The 14824-nt window shown below is 41.0% G+C and overlaps 1 protein-coding gene across 1 annotated transcript in view; it reads right to left on the bottom strand.

The window, feature by feature from the left end:
• CNTNAP5 (contactin associated protein family member 5) overlaps window positions 1-14824 on the bottom strand; it is a 256571-nt gene that overhangs the window by 127496 nt on the left and 114251 nt on the right. Inside the window, exons 8-10 of the mRNA XM_059820523.1 lie at window positions 9140-9404; window positions 6345-6494; window positions 5045-5216 (exon numbers count right to left, since the gene is read on the bottom strand). Coding sequence (XP_059676506.1) covers window positions 5045-5216; window positions 6345-6494; window positions 9140-9404 — 587 coding nt within the window. The remainder of the gene's footprint in view (window positions 1-5044; window positions 5217-6344; window positions 6495-9139; window positions 9405-14824) is intronic.

Below are 14824 nucleotides of genomic sequence, written 5' to 3'. Positions count from 1 at the left end.
ACTCTGTATATTTCTATGGGCATCCTCATTTTTTGTGTGTACTCTGTCAGCTACTGACAAGGCATTTATTTCCTGAGAAATAGTTACTGAAGGATGAAAATAACAAATACAGGGAGACAGCAGGTATTCATGCCAAGTTCACTTGAGCGCACATATAGTTCAAATACTAGAGATGAGAGATGATGAGATATTAAGGCTTAGTCCCTCAGATGGCTCATTTAAATGGGAGGTTCATCACTTTGTACAGGGAATCCTGGGGGATGGGGGTGTAATATGCTTACACAACTAGATTATCTCTCAAAAACATACTGCTGGCATCAATAGTAGTCCCAGTTTATCATCTTTCAAAACAAAGTCATTAATTCTCTTTTTAAAAGCAAGCATCAGTTGCAGTGAGCTGCCTAACCACTGCTTTCAGAGTCCAGGTCTGAATGAGCTCGGCCTATAAGCCTGTAAAAAATAAACTGCTTTCTAAATAGAGGCATATTCCTCAAAAGAGTTTTTTTTGCTTAGATAACCAAGACAAATATCCCATTTACATGTTAATTAAGCTACACAATTCCCACATGTTAAAATTACAAAAACACGTGCTTTACAGTGCACACAGCAATAAATCTTATGATTAAGAAAGGGGAGATCACATTTCTTGGAGAAGATGCTTTTACAGAGTTTTAAAACTCCTTATATAGAGAGAATGAGCAGCTGGATACTGCACGCCTGGAGCCAGACCCCAACTTTCCTATAGTCCAGAGCTGCTGTGATACAGAGCACTAGTTGAACTACAGTGACTAGTTGAATTACAGTGACTGGAAGTATCAGACATTTTGTGCAATGAACCAATCTGAACAAGATTTGAAAACATACTCAAGGGTACACCATGCAGACTAGACAGCAATAGAGTCTTTAGATTTGAATTCAAATCTCCTGCTCTCCCAAACTTTCCATCCATAGTTTGTTGTAATCAATTATGCCATAACATAGGCTTGCAGAACCCAAAATTTTCAAAAATGGTTAGGAGGAACACACTCCACAAATACTTTCTTGTTCTGTCTTTCCCCAGCTCATCCACTAGCTTAGGATCAATTGTGTTAGCAAAATAACACAAAGGATTTGGCTCTTGTCTGTATTTTCCTTGTTTTCTTTGAATTTCATCTCTCTTCCCAGTTGTCCCTTGCTGCTATGACCACTCTTGACTTTGGTGCTGCACCAGCAGTACTTCACCCTGTGAATCTTTGAACAACTTCTGTAACTTCCTGAAATCAATTCTGTAAATTTAACCTCTCTCAAGATTGTGTCTCATATGCATAAAATGTGTAATATGATGTATTGGGTTTGCGTGGCAAGGTTTTGATAGCGGGGGGGCTACAGGAGTGGCTTCTGTGAGAAGCTGCTAGAAGCCTTCCCTGTGTCCGACAGAGCCGATGCCAGCCAGCTCCCAGATGGACCCACCGCTGGCCAAGGCCGAGCCCATCAGCGATGGCAGTAGCACCGCTGGGATAACATATTTAAGAAGGGGGAAAAACAACTGCGCAATGGCAGCTGGAGAAGAGAGGAGTGAGAATACGTGAGAGCAACAACTCTGCAGACACCAAGGTTGGTGAAGAAGGAGGGGAGGAGGTGCTCCAGGCGCTGGAGCAGAGATTCCCCTGCAGCCCGTGATGAAGACCATGGTGAGGCAGGCTCTCCCCCTGCAGCCCATGAGGTTAACAGTGGAGCAGATATTCACCTGCAGCCCATGCAGGACCCAATGGGAAGCCCATGCTGGAGCAGGTTCCTGGCAAGATCTGTGGACCAGTGGAGAGGGGAGCCCACGATGGAGCAGGTTTGCTGACAGGTCTTGCGGCCCAGTGGGTGACCCACGTTGGAGCAGTCTGTTCCTGAAGGACTGCACCTCGTGGAAAGTTTGTGAAGAACCGCAGCCTGTGGGAAGGACTCATGTTGGAGAAGTTTGTGGAGAACCTTCTCTCATGGGAGGGACCCCACGCTGGAGCAGGGGAAGAGTGCGAGGAGTCCTCCCTCTGAGGAGGAAGGAGCAGCAGAGACAACGTGTGATGAACTGACCACAACCCCCATTCCCCGTCCCCCTGCACTGCTCAGGGGGGAGGAGGAGGTGGAAAACTGGGAAGTGAAGTTGAGCCTGGGAAGAAGGGAGGTGTGGGTGGAAGGTGTTTTAAGATTTGGTTTTATTTCATATTATCCTACTCTGATTTGATTGGCAATAAATTAAACTAATTTCCCCAAGTCAACTCTGTTTTGCCCGTGACAGTAATTGCTGAGTGATGTCCCTGTCCTTATCTGAATCCATGAGCCTTTCATTGTATTTTTCTCTTCCCTGTCCAACTGAAGAGGGGGAGCGATAGAGTGGTTTTGGTGGGCATCTGGCATCGAGCCAGGGTCAACCCACCACATATGATTTGGACAAAAAAAAAAAAAAATCCTTCCTTCTTCCCTGCAGAACATCTTCAGCACAGTTATTGGAGTTGCCAGACAGGGAGAGAGTGCAAGGTGTTTCACTGAACCAGAAAGCTTCAATCTTCATGGCGCCAGTGAGGCTCACACCCTTCTGTGATGAGGGAAATTTCTGAACTTCAGCCCAACACTTCCCACACCACAGACTTCTCTCTTCCCCTTCAGGGCACCTCCACTGATACACCAAATCCAGCCATAAAAGAATCACTTGCCAATTGTAAATCAAATCTTTTTTTCCCTTTTTTTAAATCTACTTTGGTTTTGTGATCATATCTACTATATGACCATAACTACTATAGATCATATCTACTATAGATCTACCTAGATTAAATAGTACAGACACATAAAGTCAAGGCTGTCCAGAGAACTGCACTGGAAGAGAGTGCTTTAATCTTTACTAGATCACGTATAACTTGCTGTGCTGGTTTTGGCTGGGATAGAGTTAATTTTCTTCCTAGTAGCTAGTATGGGGCTATGTTTTGGATTTGTGCTGAAAACAGCGTTGATAACACAGGGATGTTTCAGTTACTGCTGAGCAGTGCTTACACAGAGCCAAGGCCTTTTCTGCTTCTCACCCCACCCCACCAGCGAGTAGGCTGGGGGTGCAGAAGAAGTTGGAAGGGGACACAGCCGGGACAGCTGACCCCAACTGACCAAAGGGGTATTCCATACCATATGATGCCATGCTCAGTGTAGAAACTAGGGGAAAGCTGCCTGGGGGACGCTGCTTGGGAACAGGCTGGGCATTGGTCGGAGGGTGGTGAGCAATTGCTTTCATTCACATCACTTGTCTTTCTTGTTTGTTGTTGTTGTTATTTTCCTTTTCATTACAATTTTTATTATTATTATCATTATTATTATTATTTTATTTCATTTCATGTCATTTATTAAACTGGTCTTATCTCAACCCACAAGCTTTCTCGCTTTTACTTTTCCGATTCTCTCTCCCATCCTGCTGGGGCAGGGGGGGAGTGAACAAGCAGCTGTGTGGTGCTTAGTTGCCAGCTGGGACTAAACCATGACACTTGTTCATGTGTGTGATATATCCAAGGCAATGATTATGTAAAGCACCACCATTCTTATTATGTTTGGATCCTTGCCCTAAATAATTGAATGGTATGATCACAGACTGATGCTTGCCATCCTTGGGATACTAAAGATGAGGAAGACACTTACAGTAGTACCATAGGTTTACATTGTAGCCTGAACTTGGTGACAATGAAGGCACTGAAGACATCCCACAGCAGCTCTGCATCATAACAGAATACCTCTCTTTTGTTTCAATATGCAAATATATAAGTTGCCTTTGAATGGTCCACTCAAAGAATCTGTTTTTCCAAGAAAACAGCAAAATACTTTCTTTCTCTTAATTCTCAGGAAAGTTTACATTTTACTTCCTTTTGTTAAATCACCTGCATCTTATCAATTCCGTCTGCCATTATCAGGCACACCAAGTGTGAAATTCATATCCCCCTGAATCCAGTCATTGTTAAACATGCAAACAGGTTTGATCAGCAGAGTCAGTATTTTCTCTGTACAAGTTAACAAACATGAACATACAAAGACGAGCACAAAGGTCTCACATAACAGAGGTTTTGCCCACTTTTCAAAAGATTGCAGCTCCAGCAGGCTGATCCCTCCTACAGTAAGTAATAAGGGAGATCAGCCTTCAGCTCCACCTCTCTAAGCAACATGTCTGAAAAAATATATTAAATGCTTAAGCTCCTAATGCATTTCCAAAACTTCCTTACTATTCACTTAACTATCTGAAGAACATGAAATTTCCAGCAGTTCCATTTCCATTTTTCAGAACTTAGCTAGATTTTAAAAAAACAAAATCAAAGCCTATTATTCCACATACTAACTTCAAAGTACATGTTTGCAGAAATAATTCAGAAATACTTAGACGCTAAAAATCCATAGGAAGCAAAGGAGAAATTATGAAGTACTTAAATAAAAATTGGTTGCTTATTTCCTCTCTACTCTTTATGAGAAAATCTGGGTTTCCTGTCAGGTTTCAGCTTAGGAGGGATTCAGATCAGTATTTAAACTGAAATGCGTCTCTGGTAGATACAGACATTTCATCATTATATTGTCCTACCGAATGGGCAGTATGTCACATGAGGTGTACCGTATCTTCATTATAAACGTGCTGTGCTGTAATGGCTAACAAGAAAAATTGTAAATGATCTACTTAAGCAAAAACCACTAGCATATTAAGGGGATGACATGTTCTGATGAATCAAATAATTTTTCCTTCTCTTTCATTCCCCTCTAAAACTACAAAGCAATCAAGTGTTGTTTATGCATAAAATTTAATCCTTTCACCAATCTGTAGTTTGATTGAATTTGCATACTCAATTTCCTACAAGTCAATGTGAAGAGAGCCTCATGTAATTGAAACAATTTCCCCTCCAGTCCTCCTACCTTTGCTGTAATATTTTCTATTAGTAGCTCTATTATGCCTAATATCCGTAATGTTGGCAGATTAGAATTTTCACTTAATGCAACCTGTATTTATAAACCACTAGGATGAAAAAAAGAACAAATACAAGAAAGAGGAAACAATAATTACCTGTCTTTGATGCCACACAGATCAATGTGTAAATCACTAAAATTCCCCAGGGAGCCTTGCTGAACTAAAATGAGGTCCTTGGGCTGGTTATCAATAAAGATGAGTCTCATACAGCCTTGAAAAGCAGTAATGGGATTTAAACATTGAGAATCGGTGAAATTGTCAGGGCACCCTGTGGGAAAAAAAGAAGAGGCAGAGAAGAATATTGGGATGTTCATCTGTTTCTGCTGGGATTTCCTGATGCAAGAACGCAGAGGCTCATTATTCCAAGTGTTTTCATTCCTTGTGCTATGAAACCTTTTGTGCTATAATTCCTTCAGTAAGAAAAAAAAATTACTTCTGTGTTTAAAACAAGAGAAAAAAAAAAGATAGCAGTCACTGGAAACATCAGAGTATGTGGCTTTCACATGTGCTCAGCAAAATCAAAATGTATTTTCTTCCATCTTCTTTAAACTCCACAGTTGATAGCAACTGACTCCCATAAAAAGAGCTGTGCAAATTGTAAAGTCATTATGCGTTAAATTCTGCTGCTAAGGCAATCCACAGAGTAAAAGAATTAAATCCTGTGGACAGCAAGCAAGAAAACCATTTGTATCTGAGCTTCCTCAGTATTTGTTCCTCCTGTGCATCCTCACTTAGTGCTGTATCCAGAGGGTTCATCGAGATCAGAGCCTCACTGCGGTAAGCACAGCACAGAAATATATTAGATAAAAAGACAGTTGATGACACTCTCTTTATCTAAATTAATGCTTCCACTCCAAAAAGCAGAAGGTAGTATTTTTCAAGACCGTTATTTCCATTTTCAAAATTGAGCTAAACCTACATTCATATCCATGAGAGCACGGTACATAAATACCTTTGTAGATCTGAGCCATATGTCAGTTAAGCTCTGAAGTCTAAAGTCACTGAGCCTGATCAGGACAGTGATATCTACAGGAATATTAATAATACTAATAGTTCTCAGGCCTTTTAACTTGAAAAAACACTTGCGGCTAATACAGCTATGTAGCTTTTGCTTGTTTTGCCAGCTAGATGTAGGTACCCATTGGCTACCGCTACCAGTAGTCCTTTTTTACAGGTGTGTTAGCAGTTCTGCTCATTCTCTGTCTGTCAGGGTTGACCAAGACCCTTCAGTCTTCCTACAGTGCAATATGTACTGCAACTCAATAGGGGATCTAAAATCAGTTATTCAACATTTGCTCTTAGCTGCGAACAGAGTGCACCTGGGGAGACATCAATGGTGAGCACCTGAGGATCTGCATCATGAAAACCTGTCCTGCATCTGTCTGAAACAACCTACCTCCAAAATAGTAGCTGTTCCCAGAGTAGATCCTTGAGACAGTGGTTGCATGGCTAGCAATGGCAGCATTGTTATCCAGTGTCAGGGTAATGCGATGTCTTCTGGCATTGATATTAACAGAATGCCAAAGCCCATCATGGAGATTGGTGCCTGGCAAAAAACAAGTGCGAAGAGTGAAAAAAGAGGTGCAGGAGACAACTGTGTTCTTCAAACCTCCTTTTGCTTCGAAGTTGTGACCACAAACGTGCAACTGACCCCAAAACATGGGGAACTGACAGCTGGAACGAACTCATTAACTCTGGAAACAAACTGGCATAGAAGAAAATGCCCAAGAAATGGAAAGCTTTTGAGCGTATTTAAATTGGTCATCTCACATTTTAATCTAACCTGTTTCTGGTACTGCAGGCATTCAGCAAGCTAGGAGGGCCCTTCACCTTTCTGGTAGCACATTATTACCATTTTGAGGTTGTTTATGTCTTATTTTCAGTCTGTTGGAAAATGCTTATAGCTCACAGGAGCAAGCAGAGATCTCTGTTGAGCTTCTGGTAGTAAAAACACGCCTGAGATTGCAGAGGATTAGATTCAGTGAGATGGTCATACCCTGTCTCAGGCTCCAATATGAAACCTGACAAACTCCAGTAGGTACCAGTAGGATTTGTGTTTCTTAAAACTCTTCAGCACTAAGTTAGTGCACAGTCTTATTGATGGATGTACCAAAGCCTTTCTACGTTGGATTTCGACATGGGTCTTGTGAGAACTGGGATCCTTGCTTCGACCAGGAACCTATGAAGGTACATGAGAGATTATGGTACTGGGTAGACTCTTTCTCTTCTAGACACTTGTGCAAAGTGGGAAATAACCTCTCTGATTCCTTATCCTGAAAATGAGTGTTGTATCTCATGGCTCTTGAAATAGCACCACACAGCTACAAAGAAACTCCACATCCTCTATTCTGACAGCCATGAAAATCAGTGGGCTAGCTTCTGAGCTCACACATAGTGGTGCAGATCAAAAGTATCCTAATTACAGCTCAAAATACGCTACTGTCAGGCTGGAGTCACCAAGATGAGGCACAGACAGCTAGCGTTTACTCCCCTTTCTAATGGAAAACTTTTCATTAATGTAGCTTTCAGAAGAAACAAACGAGCACTTAGTTGCACAGAGGTGTGAGAACAGTTCAAAACAAAATAAAAAAATTGTGGGTATTATGCGTATGAAAAGCCATTTAATTATTAATTTGAAAATGAGACTATTTCCACAGCAATGGCCGTTAGCGCATGCACAATTTCCACAGAATAAGAGACCAGCTTCCCAGCAAAAATGGATGATTTTTCAACTTGAACAAGTCCATTTTGAAGTGAAATATGTTGTTGAAGTTTGAAAAGATGTCAAAACAAAATAGGTCCCATTTGGGGCAAAAATAGGACCATTCTTGAGCAAGCATGAGTTTATTTTGAGTACCTGACATGTGCAGAACATGGCACATGCATTTTCCATGTGTAAGTAGGCAGTTTAGCAATGTTTTGGATAGCACCAAAGGCCGGGCTCAGGTTCATGATTTCAGAACTACGTAAAAACAAATACACCCAACCAAATATTAACATTGTCTCAGGTTTGTCAACAATTATTTCATTAGGACTGCAATAAAGGCTGGAAACACAGTTTTCAGCATTCAGTTGCAGCAAACTAAGGCTGTAGCAATCTACATGAATAAGGATAGATGCAGGGCTGCCTCATTTTCTGTCATAAAGGGCAATGAAACACACATACAGAACAGCTCTGCTTTGACAACTCTGTCAGATTTTATCTCTGCTTCTTTCAATAGACACATCTGCCCTCTTTTAGTCTGTACTAGGACTATTTTAATATTACATATTTTTAAACAGCTTCTCTTTCAGAAAATACTATTATTATTATTATTTAGTTCCATCCAAGTTCCATCAGTCTATTACTCATCCACCTTTGGAAACTGGGTATTCAACCTACGCAGAAAATTAATTTCCCAGTCTCCCACCCAGCATGGCTGCATAGCAGCAAGGGATGTGCAGAGGCCCTGGGCTAAGAACATTTCTGCTTGGGATGCCAGCATGGCTTATATAGGTCACACTGGGATGGCAGCTGGGCCGCTCTGGTCCTGCCTTTGTTGTACAGTCTGAAATTTTTTGCCTGTTGTCTCTGGGAGCCAATGCGTAACTGTTCTTGTAAGTGTTTACAAGCAATTTCCAGTGAATTTTAGGTCATACAGGCAACCCCATTTCACTCTCTTGCAGCCTGCCAGCTGCACAAAGCAACTTGCAAACTGGCTAAGGAAGCCAATGATGGAATGTGAGGAGAGGAAGGCCATACATAGTCAGTCTCTCTTCTGAGCGTAGTGTAAAGGAAGAGTGTAAAGCTACAGTCAGAGGAAGAAAATCAGCTCTGAGGCTGCCTTAAGTCGTGCTGGGGAATGGTGCAGCGGCTGAGCTGGCTCCCAGCTGACTTCAGCACAATCTGAGGATGGGAAACAAGAAGGTCTTCATGTGACCTGACTGAAAAAAATTTAGCGTGACTGTTTAAGAACACAGAGGCTGAGCTAATTGTCAGGTACACTGAGTCTGGAAATCTGAGGATGCCAACTTTCCATGCTTAGACCTACCTCAAGCTGCACAGAGTGGTTCTACCACTGGAAAGCAAGAGAAAATTTGAAAAGAGAAAGGAAAATTGGGTGCTTCCTTATTTCACCATCCTTTCATCCTGTGGGGTTGGACCTTTGTGTTTTAAACGGGGACAGATGAGAGTAAACAAAACTAAAGTACCTTCACTGATTTCCACTGGGTTCTCCGTCTCTTTCTGAATAAGTAGTGTCAATCTCCCACTACGAAGGTAAACCAAGAGAGGCCCTGAATTTTCAGACAATTCAGTGAACAGGAGTAAGCCGTCTTTATTCCATGTTCGAAACTGGAAGCTGACTGACAAACCATCAATTTGAGGAATGCCAGGTAGTAGCAAGTAGCTTCGACTGGCACTGACAAAGGTGATAGGAACAATTTGTGGTTCTGAGCAGGAAAAGGTCACGTTCCCCTGCAAATAATAAAAATCAAACATAATCAACATCACAATTTCTTTTCCAGTCATCCCAAAACATCCATTGTTAAATAACCTCATCAGATTTCTAATGGTCCTCAAGGCTGAAATAGGTATTGTTACTCAGATACAAATCTTTGGAACTCATTAGTAAATGTATCTGTCCATTCTGGGAAAACTCATCTGACTTCAAAGTTTTACTTTAACTCCAAATGGAGGGAGGGGTGGGTGGGGGGATCAAAAATCAAAACCTCAATTCTTTAGAAGGATCTAAGCATGTCCAAATGTCCTATATCAAGACCATGCTTGGGTGCAGAAGGGCTCATTTGGTAGCCCAGACAGACCATCTTCACATGGCCACATCCGCTTTGTGTTTCCCAGCACCTCCCATTTCAAGACGAATTTTAGCTTTATGTCAATAAAATCAACCTCATTTGGATCTATGTTGACTTCAGGAACTGACACTGAAACACTAGCAAGTCTGCTTGAACCTTCATGTGCTGCAGGATGTGATACAAATGTCCTGCATTGACTCTGCACTGATGGGACTACAGAGGTGTGAACAAGGCAAGCTGCAAGTGAAACAACAAAGCAACCTCCAATGCACACTGATCCAACCAGGCTAGATTTATTCTAAATATAAGCCAAAATGCAGCCATTAATGACAGTACTTTTTTGCCCATTTACACCAACGCTACATAATCTCGAAAGTAAAAAGTCCTTCATCTACTTGAATCTACTACCTGGGGTGAAACATGAGGCAAATTTCCTGGCTTTATTTCAAATATTCAATATATAACTTGCAGTAGTACTGCTGGTTATGTTTTCTTTTACTCAGAGTGACACAGCCCTGTGCTACTCCAAATAATAAAAGTCCACTTATATAGTAGTAACACAAATAATTAAAAATAATTATTCTGAAACTATTTCAAAATTCATAAGAAAACTCAAAGAAAAAAGTCACTTGAATACAGCATTTATAGTGGGATGAAACAATAATGAGATTTCCTGGCCAGTTGTAGGTCTCATGGTTTCCACAGGGCATTTTGAGGAATTATTAAAATATTACATACACAGCAAGTGTGGTGAAATCCAACACCATTTCAATGCCAAACTTAGTTGATTACTTCAGTCATCCAGCCCTGAAATCGATGGTGCTATTTGCCCAGAAGAGCAGCACATTTACTCAAAGCAATCAGCAGAATCTGTACAGCATGTATCACTGTAGTTTGTAGACGAACCAACTCTACCGTTTTGTTCAGTCATTGTAGATTTCCCAACCAGGTCATTCAAGCCATGTAATAAAACCTTAACAATATATAAAGCTGGGACACATTTAAGGAGCCACATCTTTCAAAGTTACTCCAGGAGACTGTTGCAGCCAGCTTGTTTTGAACTAGGCTGCTTTGTAAAATACCAACTGGCATCTTATAAAAACATCAGAGTAAAAGGCTTTCTCCATGGCACAGCTTCTCATCAGAGCTGGTACCTTACTCTAACAGGATAATTATAAGGAACAGCACTTGATGTATGTGTATGAAGTTGCACAGTGGTTGGGGAATTCCTCTCTGAAATCTCAGACAGCTGATGGAACTGTTCCCTATCACTTTCAAATGTCTTTCTAGTCTTTATTTTAAAATGGAAAATAAATAAAGTGCCAGAAAGAGATCAAGTTATCACTGGATGGAACAACCCTTGACAGATCTATATCTATATCAAGCTATTTACATATTGCCTGCCCTCTTAGATGCAGAATGCTACATACCAGATTTAGCAATGGACAAAAGTATCCATGGGTATATCATGTTAGAATGAGTTTTGAGACGTAATCCAAAGCTTATCCAAACTCACTTGAACATTAGTCAGGTGAGAAGTAGAACAGAAATTTGCTCTCAACCTTTTAAAAGTTTCTACTACCTGCTTGGTTTTGCCTGCATAAGAGATACCACAGGCTTTTTTTTGTTATTGTTGTTGTTATATTTCCACCTCCATTTTCAATCGAATTCATGATGAATTACACAAAACAGTCAACTGCAGTGATATAAACAATTATGGTTAACTTTGTCTAGAGCTATTTAAAGGTTTAAACATTTAAAATGCGGATGACGAATTTTCTTTAGAATTTTAGACATTTACAGTGATGCAAGTAACTCTACACAAAGTAGTAAGACATTTACAGATCTTATATGTACATAACACCGGAGCTTGGAGGAAAGTTCAAACGTTATTTCAGTCTGCACTCAAGTATCTAATTTGCTTCACTGGCAGTGGGAGACTGTAACAAAATGCAAGACTGTAGACAGGAGGATTTGCAACATTGATAGGATTTTTGTCTCAAAGCTCTTTGCAGATTTCACCTACCAGCAGAACAAGCTATGCCTAGACTGACTTAATGGTGCCGGGAAAGGTGATGGCTAAGATGAAAAAACATGTTTGCAATGCACAACGAACTTTCAGACAACCTTAAAATAAGCCAGCAAAGATCCCATGTAGTCAATATGCTTTCAGCTGTTTGCAGCAGCACCAGAGCAAAGTATCCCTGATGCATATGTACTGGCCCAAATAGAAGGTCAAATTTCTGTCTGCTTTTGATATGAGGTTCTCGGCACACGCAACGAGTTCTAAACTCATGGATTGCTGTGAGCCCTTGAAAAAAGTCAGCAACAGACTTTAGTCATTCACACTAGCTAGTAATTCATGCCATCTGGGATCCACACAGAAGGCTCTTACTGGGGCAGGAGCAGCAAAGAGTGCTGACTGAACCCATGGCCAACGCTGGGACATATGGGCAGAACCTTTGCTTCTCCACCCATGCTTAGCCAGGTGAGACTTCAGGCTCTGTGGCCTCTCCATTGACTAGACTGAAGCAGAGCAGATGTGATCCCATCTGCCACAAGCACAAGCAGGTGGGAACGCATAAAGGCAGTGCTGCAATATTCTGTGTACATGGGACTAAAGGTACATTTGGGGGCCAGAAAAGAGGTGTGTTTGCCTTTTCGGACAGGTTCTCTTAACAAGGTATTTTTGTTACTCTTATTCAAGAATTGAGATCACCATGATATAAGGGGCAAAAACTATTTTTAGTCAGAGCTAAAAACTAGCCGGGACAGTTGGGAAAAAATGTTAAATAAACCAATTGATGCCATGGGATCTTAAATCAGTTCAACTGAGTCATTCAGGAGGGAAAAACCTTCTTAAAGCAGCATTCCAGAGCAAAAGCAGATGATGTAGTTAATACATATGAACAATAGCTGCTGACGTCCTTACATTGACGAATGCTGCCTACCTTCCTAGAGGCAACAGCATGAAAATTCGAAAAAGAAATACATAGCGGTTTGTCCACTGAAGTGGGATAGGTTCCCATTACAAACACAGTTAAATTTGTCCTGAATGTTATTCTCAAACAAATTATTCCAGCAGGTCTAAGTCAGAAAAGTAAACAGCTCCCCCTAAACCTGCATCTGATCAGGAGCATTTTGTTTTAATTGGCAGCAGTTCTGGAACTCTCCAGGGTACATGCAAGACTTCTGGCAGACACTTGATTTTATAATTGAACCCAGTTTAACTGAAAAGTAAAAGCTAGGAAATGGGATAAGAAGAGTCTAATCCCTAGAGAAAATAAAGGAGATGTTCAGCTTTACCCAGCTGCTGGAAACTCCAGCTACCACGTGGTGTTTGAGAATTCCATTGAGTCCATCGTCTCCAGACTGATTAATGACCCCTCTAATACGCAGTGAAATCTTTCCAAAATACTTTTTATTGTTCTTACAAGAGGACCCTTCTGAACCTAGAAATGCAGTGGAGATATTTGCAATTTGTTCTCGGGTTGCCATGACACTTAAGAGTGCAACCACTCAGATTTCTGCAGGCAGAGTACGGCTGCAAAGGTGGTTCTTGTTCAAGATGTTGAATGAACAGGTGACAGCATAATACAGCATTTTAAGGAAGAATCAGAGCCTGCCCTATTAAAAAGAGAATGGGAGAACACAGCTGCTAAGTGGATTACACAGAAGATCCTCTGAGCCATAAACCTCATCCAAAACTAACTGGAGTCTTTCCAGTGACTTCTGTGGGACTTCAATAAAACCTGTATAACTTTAATGAACCATTTTCAGTCTTTTCTGGCCTTTCTTCATGTGGTATTATGTACCGTTGAATGAAGACAGAAGACTGCTGCAACACCACAGTCAGGGGGGGTGACAAGTTTCTTATACATCCCCCTCTCTCTCACAGAATACTAATCAAAAGTAGTGTGTATTTGGGAAATTATTCAAACTGACAGCTGAACTGAAATCCTCAACATTTAGCATACCAAAGGATACAGGCCAAGATCACAGCTTGAAGAGGAAGAACAGTAAATGAGTATTTCTGAGCTCTCATTCTACCTGTGGGTTAGAGCATCAAATGGGCACTTACTTACCTCATTAATCACTCCACGGATACTATCCAATAAAAAGGATATCTTGTTTTCTGCAGAGTATTGGAAAGGAAGATTTCATATGACAGGTAAGGGTACTAAAATCCCAGGCCTGGCTAAGATACAAATGTGGGCAAACTGGCAAGATTATCTCCAGCTTGGAAACTGGAGGGCTATTTCTAGCTGTGAAGAGACTGAGGTTGCAGATGAATTTGCAGAGAGTAACAGAGGAAAAAGGTGACCTCTGATGTAGTGATGAAAGATTGTCATTCAACTCTGAGCAAGTGAATTTTAAGAACGGGGGAGGTCTCTTCAACTCCTGTTTTTAAATTGACTATCTCAAGCAGAACAGATGTCAGGAGACCCACATAGATTTCAAGTGCTTCTCAAATCAAGACATTGCTAAGCACTGAATGAAAACCAAATCAAAGTGAGATACAAGCTCCAGCCTACTGACACACTGGTGCAAACTGTCTTCAAACAGGATGTAGGAGCTCTAACATGCGTGGTGTTACTTGAGTTAGGACTAGTCCACTGAGTGAGCAACTAGTCCATCCCAAGAGAAGGGCTCATACTTTGAGAGAAGTTCCTATGCGGATGTGGGTTTCTCTTTCTCTGAGCAAAATTTCGTGATGGAAATCTGAAAGCTTATCTGATCCAAGTTTCATTGAAACTAATACATCCTTATGATAATCACCCCTGTGATAGAGAACTGCCCTATCTACACTCACTTGAGGTATCACATATGTCAATAAAATGCTAATTGTCTGTCACATCGACCTATGTTGTTTACATTAAGATAACGTTCCTATGTGGAAAAAATAGCATTTAACAAAAAAGAAAGCTTCAAAAAAACTGAAATATTGTGACCGTGGCAGAATAAGGGATGAGACACTTGGCTAGACATTTCTGGATGTTCTTTATCTCAGACTCCTAAGCTGACTATGTCACTGGCCAGAAGTGGAACAAAGGATTTTAACATTTTTATGCCTATAGTAAC

The sequence above is a fragment of the Gavia stellata genome, chromosome 8 (assembly GCF_030936135.1).
Source record: "Gavia stellata isolate bGavSte3 chromosome 8, bGavSte3.hap2, whole genome shotgun sequence".
Taxonomy (NCBI): Eukaryota; Metazoa; Chordata; class Aves; order Gaviiformes; family Gaviidae; genus Gavia; species Gavia stellata.
The sequence above is the reverse complement of the archived record's forward strand: the minus strand, read 5'-3'. Positions and strand labels throughout refer to the sequence as shown.